The 10,487-nt window shown below is 50.7% G+C and overlaps 1 protein-coding gene across 1 annotated transcript; it reads right to left on the bottom strand.

The window, feature by feature from the left end:
* Window positions 1-8,711: 8,711 nt before the first annotated feature.
* Window positions 8,712-9,778, bottom strand: LOC306766504 (trace amine-associated receptor 13c-like; the record flags this gene model as incomplete). The annotated part of the gene is made up of 2 exons (XM_079254284.1): window positions 8,712-9,525; window positions 9,615-9,778. 2 exons carry the CDS (start codon window positions 9,776-9,778, stop codon window positions 8,712-8,714), a joined length of 978 nt encoding a protein of 325 aa, XP_079110410.1.
* Between the last annotated feature and the right edge of the window lie 709 nt (window positions 9,779-10,487).

The following is a 10,487-nucleotide window of genomic DNA, read 5'->3' as shown; positions in this document are numbered from 1 at the left end:
CCTGCTCCACTTCAACCTCTCCTACTCCACTTCAACCTCACCTGGTCCTCTTCAACCTCTCCTGGTCCACTTCATCCTCACCTGGTCCTCTTCAACCTCTCCTGGTCCACTTCAACCTCACCTGGTCCACTTCAACCTCTCCTGGTCCACTTCAACCTCACCTGCTCCACTTCAACCTCTCCTGGTCCACTTCAACCTCTCCTGCTCCACTTCAACCTCACCTGCTCCACTTCAACCTCTCCTGCTCCACTTCAACCTCACCTGCTCCACTTCAACCTCTCCTGCTCCACTTCAACCTCTCCTGGTCCACTTCAACCTCACCTGCTCCACTTCAACCTCTCCTGGTCCACTTCAACCTCACCTGCTCCACTTCAACCTCTCCTGCTCCACATCAACCTCACCTGGTCCACTTCAACCTCTCCTGGTCCACTTCAACCTCACCTGGTTCTCCTGAACCTCACCTGGTCCTCCTCAACCTCACTTCGTCCACTTCAACCTCACCTGGTCCACTTCAACCTCACGTGGTCCACCTGAACCTCACCTGGCCCTCCTGAACCTCACCTGCTCCACTTCAACCTCTCCTGCTCCACTTCAACCTCACCTGCTCCACTTCAACCTCTCCTGCTCCACTTCAACCTCTCCTGGTCCACTTCAACCTCACCTGCTCCACTTCAACCTCTCCTGGTCCACTTCAACCTCACCTGGTCCACTTCAACCTCACCTGCTCCACTTCAACCTCACCTGCTCCACTTCAACCACTCCTGGTCCACTTCAACCTCACCTGCTCCACTTCAACCTCACCTGCTCCACTTCAACCTCTCCTGCTCCACTTCAACCTCACCTGCTCCACTTCAACCTCTCCTGCTCCACTTCAACCTCACCTGCTCCACTTCAACCTCACCTGCTCCACTTCAACCTCACCTGCTCCACTTCAACCTCTCCTGCTCCACTTCAACCTCTCCTGCTCCACTTCAACCTCACCTGCTCCACTTCAACCTCACCTGCTCCACTTCAACCTCACCTGGTCCACTTCAACCTCACCTGCTCCACTTCAACCTCTCCTGGTCCACTTCAACCTCTCCTGCTCCACTTCAACCTCACCTGCTCCACTTCAACCTCACCTGCTCCACTTCAACCTCTCCTGCTCCACTTCAACCTCACCTGCTCCACTTCAACCTCTCCTGCTCCACTTCAACCTCACCTGGTCCACTTCAACCTCACCTGCTCCACTTCAACCTCTCCTGGTCCACTTCAACCTCACCTGCTCCACTTCAACCTCTCCTGCTCCACTTCAACCTCACCTGGTCCACTTCAACCTCACCTTCTCCACTTCAACCTCTCCTGGTCCACTTCAACCTCACCTGCTCCACTTCAACCTCTCCTGGTCCACTTCAACCTCACCTGCTCCACATCAACCTCTGCTGGTCCACTTCAACCTCTCCTGCTCCACATCAACCTCACCTGGTCCACTTCAACCTCTCCTGGTCCTCTTCAACCTCTCCTGGTCCACTTCAACCTCTCCTGCTCCACTTCAACCTCTCCTGCTCCACTTCAACCTCTCCTGGTCCTCTTCAACCTCTCCTGCTCCACTTCAACCTCACCTGGTCCACTTCAACCTCTCCTGGTCCTCTTCAACCTCTCCTGGTCCACTTCAACCTCACCTGGTCCTCTTCAACCTCTCCTGGTCCACTTCATCCTCACCTGGTCCTCTTCAACCTCTCCTGGTCCACTTCAACCTCACCTGGTCCACTTCAACCTCTCCTGGTCCACTTCAACCTCACCTGGTCCACTTCATCCTCACCTGGTCCACTTCAACCTCTCCTGCTCTACATAAACCTCACCTGGTCCACTTCAACCTCTCCTGGTCCTCTTCAACCTCTCCTGGTCCACTTCAACCTCACCTGGTCCACTTCATCCTCACCTGCTCCACTTCAACCTCTCCTGGTCCACTTCAACCTCACCTGGTCCACTTCAACCTCACCTGGTCCACTTCAACCTCTCCTGCTCCACATCAACCTCACCTGGTCCACTTCAACCTCTCCTGGTCCACTTCAACCTCACCTGGTTCTCCTGAACCTCACCTGGTCCTCCTCAACCTCACTTCGTCCACTTCAACCTCACCTGGTCCACTTCAACCTCACGTGGTCCACCTGAACCTCACCTGGCCCTCCTGAACCTCACCTGGTCCTCCTCAACCTCACTTGGTCCACTTCAACCTCTCCTGGTCCACTTCAACCTCTCCTGGTCCACTTCAACCTCTCCTGGTCCTCTTCAACCTCACGTGGTCCTCCTGAACCTCACATGGCCCTCCTGAACCTCACCTGGTCCACTTCAACCTCACCTGGTCCTCCTCAACCTCACCTGGTCCTCCTCAACCTCACCTGGTCCTCCTCAACCTCACCTGGTCCACTTCAACCTCACCTGGTCCACTTCAACCTCTCCTGGTCCACTTCAACCTCTCCTGGTCCTCTTCAACCTCACCTGGTCCACTTCAACCTCACCTGGTCCACTTCAACCTCTCCTGGTCCACTTCAACCTCTCCTGGTCCACTTCATCCTCACCTGGTCCACTTCAACCTCTCCTGCTCTACATAAACCTCACCTGGTCCACTTCAACCTCTCCTGGTCCTCTTCAACCTCTCCTGGTCCACTTCAACCTCACCTGGTCCACTTCATCCTCACCTGCTCCACTTCAACCTCTCCTGGTCCACTTCAACCTCACCTGGTCCACTTCAACCTCACCTGGTCCACTTCAACCTCTCCTGCTCCACATCAACCTCACCTGGTCCACTTCATCCTCACCTGCTCCACTTCAACCTCTCCTGGTCCACTTCAACCTCACCTGGTCCACTTCAACCTCACCTGGTCCACTTCAACCTCTCCTGCTCCACATCAACCTCACCTGGTCCACTTCAACCTCTCCTGGTCCACTTCAACCTCACCTGGTTCTCCTGAACCTCACCTGGTCCTCCTCAACCTCACTTCGTCCACTTCAACCTCACCTGGTCCACTTCAACCTCACGTGGTCCACCTGAACCTCACCTGGCCCTCCTGAACCTCACCTGGTCCTCCTCAACCTCACTTGGTCCACTTCAACCTCTCCTGGTCCACTTCAACCTCTCCTGGTCCACTTCAACCTCTCCTGGTCCTCTTCAACCTCACGTGGTCCTCCTGAACCTCACATGGCCCTCCTGAACCTCACCTGGTCCACTTCAACCTCACCTGGTCCTCCTCAACCTCACCTGGTCCTCCTCAACCTCACCTGGTCCTCCTCAACCTCACCTGGTCCACTTCAACCTCACCTGGTCCACTTCAACCTCTCCTGGTCCACTTCAACCTCTCCTGGTCCTCTTCAACCTCACCTGGTCCACTTCAACCTCACCTGGTCCACTTCAACCTCTCCTGGTCCACTTCAACCTCTCCTGGTCCACTTCAACCTCACCTGGTCCTCTTCAACCTCACCTGGTCCACTTCAACCTCACCTGGTCCACTTCAACCTCACCTGCTCCACTTCAACCTCACCTGGTCCTCCTCAACCTCACCTGGTCCTCCTCAACCTCACCTGGTCCTCCTCAACCTCACCTGGTCCACTTCAACCTCACCTGGTCCACTTCAACCTCTCCTGGTCCACTTCAACCTCTCCTGGTCCTCTTCAACCTCACCTGGTCCACTTCAACCTCACCTGGTCCACTTCAACCTCTCCTGGTCCACTTCAACCTCTCCTGGTCCACTTCAACCTCACCTGGTCCTCTTCAACCTCACCTGGTCCACTTCAACCTCACCTGGTCCACTTCAACCTCACCTGCTCCACTTCAACCTCACCTGGTCCTCCTCAACCTCACCTGCTCCACTTCAACCTCACCTGGTCCACTTCAACCTCACCTGGTCCACTTCAACCTCTCCTGCTCCACTTCAACCTCTCCTGGTCCTCTTCAACCTCACCTGGTCCTCCTCAACCTCACCTGGTCCTCCTCAATCTCACCTGGTCCACTTCAACCTCTCCTGGTCCACTTCAACCTCACCTGGTCCTCCTCAACCTCACCTGGTCCACTTCAACCTCACCTGGTCCACTTCAACCTCTTCTGGTCCACTTCAACCTCACCTGGTCCACTTCAACCTCTTCTGGTCCTCCTCAACCTCACCTGGTCCACTTCAACCTCACCTGGTCCACTTCAACCTCTCCTGCTCCACTTCAACCTCTCCTGGTCCTCTTCAACCTCACCTGGTCCTCCTCAACCTCACCTGGTCCTCCTCAATCTCACCTGGTCCACTTCAACCTCTCCTGGTCCACTTCAACCTCACCTGGTCCTCCTCAACCTCACCTGGTCCACTTCAACCTCACCTGGTCCACTTCAACCTCTTCTGGTCCACTTCAACCTCACCTGGTCCACTTCAACCTCACCTGGTCCTCCTCAACCTCTCCTGGTCCACTTCAACCTCACCTGGTCCACTTCAACCTCACCTGGTCCACTTCAACCTCTTCTGGTCCACTTCAACCTCTCCTGGTCCTCTTCAACCTCACCTGGTCCTCCTCAACCTCACCTGGTCCACTTCAACCTCACCTGGTCCACTTCAACCTCACCTCGTCCTCCTCAACCTCTCCTGGTCCACTTCAACCTCACCTGGTCCACTTCAACCTCACCTGGTCCTCCTCAACCTCACCTGGTCCACTTCAACCTCACCTGGTCCACTTCAACCTCACCTGGTCCACTTCAACCTCTTCTGGTCCACTTCAACCTCTCCTGGTCCTCTTCAACCTCACCTGGTCCTCCTCAACCTCACCTGGTCCACTTCAACCTCACCTGGTCCTCCTCAACCTCACCTGGTCCACTTCCATCTCACCTGGTCCTCTTCAACTAGACCTGCAACACTTCAGCTAGAACTGGTTCTCTTCAGCTGCCACTGGGCTTCATTAGTCGGACCTGATCCCTTGAAGCAAACCAGGCCTTCTCCAGTCGCACTTGGTCATCTTCAGCCCGACCCACTATAGTTCAGCCGGTTCTGGGCCTCATATACTCTACTTGCTCCTTTTTTATCCAGACCTGGTCCTCTTCAGCTGCACCTGGTCTTCTTTAGCCAGACATGGTACACTTAAGTCGGACCTAAACCATCATTAGCTGGACCTGGTCTACTTCAGCTGCACCTGCTTCACTTCCACCTGACCTGGTCCTTTTCAGGTGGACATTTCCTTTTCGGCGGACCTAGTTCTCTTCAGTCGGAAATGGTCCAGTTCATCCAGACCTGCTCCACTTCTGCCAGACCTGGTCCTATTCAACTGGACTTGGTTCTCTTTAGCCAGATCCGGTGCTCTTCAGCTAAACATGTCACTTCAGCCGAACCTGATCCTCTTCAGCCAGACCTGGTCCTTTTTTACCGGAACTTGGGCTTAACAGGACCTGGTATTCTTCAACCAAGCCTTGGCCTCTTTAACCTGTACTAGTTACTTGAACCCGGTCCTCATTAGCCGGACCTGGTCCTCTTCAACCAAATCTGGTTCTCCTCAGCTGATCCTGGTCTAATTTAACTGAACCTGGTCCTTAAAAAACTGGACATGGTCCTCTTCAACCGGACCTGGTCCTAATTAAATTGACTTGGTCCAATTTACTGAACCTGGTGCTCTTAAAATGAATGTAGTCTTTTACACCCTGACCTGGTTCTAATTAACTGGACCAGGTCCAATTTAACCTAACCTGGTCCTCTTAAAACAAATTGTGGTCTTAATTAGCCGGACCTGGTCCCCCGTTCCTGGTACTCTTCACCCAGACCTGGTACTCTTTAACTGTTCTTCATTTTGTAAAACAACTCTGTTTTACAAAACCGAACCCTATCGGACCGAGAACGAGAAACCCACCTGACAGGAGCAACCGCGTCGCATTAAGGCGGGTTTTAGGCCAATAGCTGAATAGAACTGTGGTCATTAGAACTTAATCCTGATCAGGATGATCTGATCCCATCCAGGACGAGTCCCATCCAATAGCAGCTGCTTCATTCCAGGCATGTATGTGTGGCAAGTAACAGTCGGCTACAAGCTAAATATATGAAACCGGACAACGCCACCCTGGGTATTATGTCCAGGGAAAATAGCTAGGTGGTTACACCAGGCACTCCGATTCGTTTAGCAATGGAGGCAGAGACATCAGTTACAGGTATAAAAAGAGATTTTATTATTCCTATTTAAAACCTATAAAATACTTTAAGAAAGAAAGATAAATCAGGGCGGAGACCTACTGGGGTGGATGTGTCCAGAAGGGAAGGGACCTCAAGAACACCACACATGAAAAGATAAAGAAAACCACACCAGAGAAGTAGGGAGGCACCACCACCAGGACACCAATCCACCACTGCAGTCTCAGCACCTGAAGAAGAACAGAAATAGTTTAAACACAAATTTAAACAATATAAAAATATTAAAATAAAATAATCAGCTTTGTCCCAAAATGTCCTTCTGCTCCCCACCATCATGGGCGGCTCGACTGTCCAGTCTGCACCAGCTTGTGGTGAATCCGCCCACGTCAGCGTTGCCTCTTCTCCAAGAAGGAGTTGTTGCAGGCGGAGACGGGAACGGAGCGAAGTAGAAGCTGCAGTAAAACAGAGCGGCCGATGGAACATCTGGAAAGATGCGTCAGAGCAGAGCAGCAGCGGTCTCCAGAGCAGTTTGATACACCGCAACGCTTCCCGTTTCCTGGGAAAAGGAGATCGGCGTCCGTCCAGTGCAACGCGGGTGACAGTATGTTGGCATCGACTAATCCAGCGCCAGCAGATTTATGTCAGCTTCTGCCTGACCATAAGACTGGAACACCGTCGTGTGCCTCGGAACCAGTGATGCTGCTGGCAACAGCTTGCCACAGCAATGAACAAGTCCAGGCTACTGAACCAAGCCTTGGAACACCCAGCGCCGATCTCTGAAACAAACACAGCAGAGAGCAGTACCGATGGGTAAAATGTTATTAAAACGTGACATGCTGCACTGCCGCCGAGCCTACCTGCCACCAACCTGAAGCGGAAGCTAGGAATCCCCTGAATGACGTAGCCCAGCTGCTAGTCGGCAATCGATGATCTGATTCGATGAAGCAGGTGTTTCATCCCGTCTGGCCCTAAACCACGTTAGTCCAGCTGCATCAGATGAACAGGAGACTAAACATGTTGAAAATGCTAAAATCCTTTGCATACATAGTTAGCAGTCATTAGAATAAATTTAATTTGTCACCATGGTTTTATCACAGGAAATAAAAAATAAAATGAGTTCTGTGTCTGCAGAATATCTCAGTGAAATAACCTGATAAATGTATTTATCTGAATCATCAACGCACATGGTGACATCACCTGTGGGTGATGCGTTTGAGAGCAGCGGAGCGTCGGATAACGTTTCAGCAGTTTTACTGTTTTGTTGAATTTGCATAATGACACTGGGTATATCTTCACGTAAGTATGGATGGACTATGGACCGTCAAAAGATGGGCGGAGCCTACATGACATCGTAGGCTTTTCAAGAGCTGAACTGAAGCTCATTGGGAGGTTCCCACCGTCGCCATCTTGGCAGCGTCACGTATGCTGTTCTCTCAGAAAATATAAAAATAGATAAAGAGGTGGAGCTGAGAGGGGGGCTGTGAGCATGTCGTGGATGATTGATGTCTATCGAACCCCAACCTGCCTGTAGCTAAGAGCTAACTGAGCTAACAGGAGCTAACCAGCTAACAGAGGTAAGCGGGCTAAAGCTAAGTCATCCTTATAACTAAACCGCGGTTGTTCTACTTTACTCTGACTTGAAGCGGGAGATCAGCAACCTGTCAATCAAAAGGACACGCCCCTAAATATGCCAAATTTCGAGATTAAATGACTTTTAAACGGGCGAATTAGAAAAATATTCACTACCCCCACAGTTGTCATGAAGGTAAACCTGACCTATTAAACCTAAAATGATTTTTGTACCAGGCTGTAAACATGTTTATTTCTGCTGTAAACATGTTTATTTCTGCTGTAAACATGTTTATTCCTGCTGTAAACATGTTTATTTCTGCTGTAAACATGTTTATTCCTGCTGTAAACATGTTTATTTCTGCTGTAAACATGTTTATTTCTGCTGTAAACATGTTTATTCCTGCTGTAAACATGTTTATTTCTGCTGTAAACATGTTTATTCCTGCTGTAAACATGTTTATTTCTGCTGTAAACATGTTTATTCCTGCTGTAAACATGTTTATTCCTGCTGTAAACATGTTTATTCCTGCTGTAAACATGTTTATTTCTGCTGTAAACATGTTTATTTCTGCTGTGAAGTTGGTCTTTTTAACATGGGAGTCTGTGGGGATTTGCTGTGTTTTGGAGCCCCTAGTGGATGAAGGGGGAACTGCAGTTTCTGGCATCACTTGCCCCTTTATATGAACTTCATTTTCCATAATATGTTAAAAAAAAAAAAACTGTATATAAAACTGCATATACACACAGACATAATTTACATAAAATATTTACACATTGTGAACTATAACTCAAGAAAATGAGACTCAGATTCATTTTATATTATTTTGCATGTTTATAAGAAATAAATGGAATACATATACATAAACAAAACAAACAATAAATAACATGAACACCTGCAGTAGGAATTATTATCTGTGTGAGATGATGATTGTCAGCTTGATCACTGACATTTTGCTCACATACAAAAATATACTTTTAAGCATGAATGATCAGAAAAGACTTTGTCCCTCCGGCTCAGTCCAGCATCCTGGTGTCCCGGGAGCCCGGCTGCAGGACTCGCAGGCTCAGAATGAGCTTCAGAGACTTCCTGAACCAGGGGTAGAAAAAGGCGTAGATTAGAGGGTTCAGGCAGGATTTGAAGTGTGCCAACCAGATCTCCACCGCAGCAGCCGAAGCATTGATGAAAGTGTCTTCTCCCTCCAGAGCGGGGAAATAATACGGACAGAAACACAAGAGAAACACCATGACAACCATTCCCAGAGTGAAGGCAGCCTTCACCTCGTTCCTCCTGGTGGCCAGAGCTCCTGAATGCTGGGCTGCAACCTTCCACCTGAACGCGCGGATCTGACGCAAAGCCACCACAAACACTCGGGAGTACAGAAGCACGATGACAGCAATGGGCAACAGAAACGTTAAACACATGTCAACAAGTCCCTCAACGTGGCCGATGACGACCACGCACTCCCCGAGGCAGGAGATGGAGCGGCCCGGTTCCTCCAGGTGATTGTGTAACAGAAGGAGCCTGTAAAGAACTGAACAAGCCCAACACAAGCACACGCAGGTCTTCGCCAAGCTCTTCGTCACTATGGCGCGATACCGCAGAGGGCTGCAGATCGCCACATACCGGTCCAGCGAAATGAGAACCATGTTGGAAACCGAAGCAGAGGTGATGATGTAGTCCAGGATGTAATACAGAGTGCACACCATGTCTCCGAAGAACCAGCAGACATTGATGAAGATGATCTCCACTGGCATCAGCAGGAGGCCCACGAGGAGGTCGGAGACAGCCAGAGAGAGGAGGAGGAGGTTGGTGGGGGTGTGGAGCTGCCTGGAGAGAAGATGCACACAGAGGATTTCATGTTATGAAGCACAGACATGAAGCTCATCCTGCAGGAACGTGATGCCTGTAGATCCTGCCTGAAGTGTGAGATGGAGATGATGACCATCAGGTTCAGCGCCACCGTGATGAAGGAGACGCAGGAAAGCAGAACATGAATCAGCATTACAGTGGTGGGAGGATGAGTGGGCCTCCTGCAGGAGGAGTTCAGCTGAGGAACGCAGAGTTCCGCTCCGTCCAGCATCGTCGTCTTCAGAGCTGCTGAGATGCCTCTTTTATCCCCAACACCGCCCATCCCTCCCCCTCTCAACCAGCTGCACGGCATGCCCCCCCCCCCCCCCCCCCCCCCCCCCCCCCCCCCCACCTCCACCCAGCCTCCACCTGTCTGTAATGTTGAACTTCATGTCTTTTCTTATTTCACCAGAATATTTATTTCACCTGAAGTCAAGTGTCAGTCCTGGATCTCAGCACTGCAGATCACAGATCCAACTGGGCTGGACGTTCTGGAGCGTTGCTCAACTGGTTCTGGTCCGGTTCTAGAAGGAGCTGTTAGTCTGTTACGATCAGCAGATGAGTGGAGTCCGTCAGGGGGCGGCCCTATCGCCAATAGACTGACGACCGCTGCACACCTGCTCTCAACGTTTCCTCCAAAAACTTTGTGTGGAATCAAGTGGAAGCAAAATGTTCAGATCGGTGATGAAATTCCATCCGGCTTTTTGTAAGTTTGGTTTTTTCAAACTATTGTCTGTTTTTCTTATGTTCTCATCTGACAGGTACACCGTGGACCAATCAGAGAAGGCGTGTTGACGCCATCACCGGAGCTTGATGAGGAATCCATCTTTGTTTTTGCTACTCACTCAGTGGGAAGAGACAAAAACGTCCAAATATTCCGTTTCTTCTGACGATTCTGTTCGGTGGAAAGAGAAGAAGACATCAGAAACATCAGCAGGATG

The sequence above is a fragment of the Telmatherina bonti genome (assembly GCF_933228915.1).
Source record: "Telmatherina bonti genome assembly, chromosome: 15".
NCBI classification, from domain to species: domain Eukaryota; kingdom Metazoa; phylum Chordata; class Actinopteri; order Atheriniformes; family Telmatherinidae; genus Telmatherina; species Telmatherina bonti.
The sequence above is the reverse complement of the archived record's forward strand: the minus strand, read 5'-3'. Positions and strand labels throughout refer to the sequence as shown.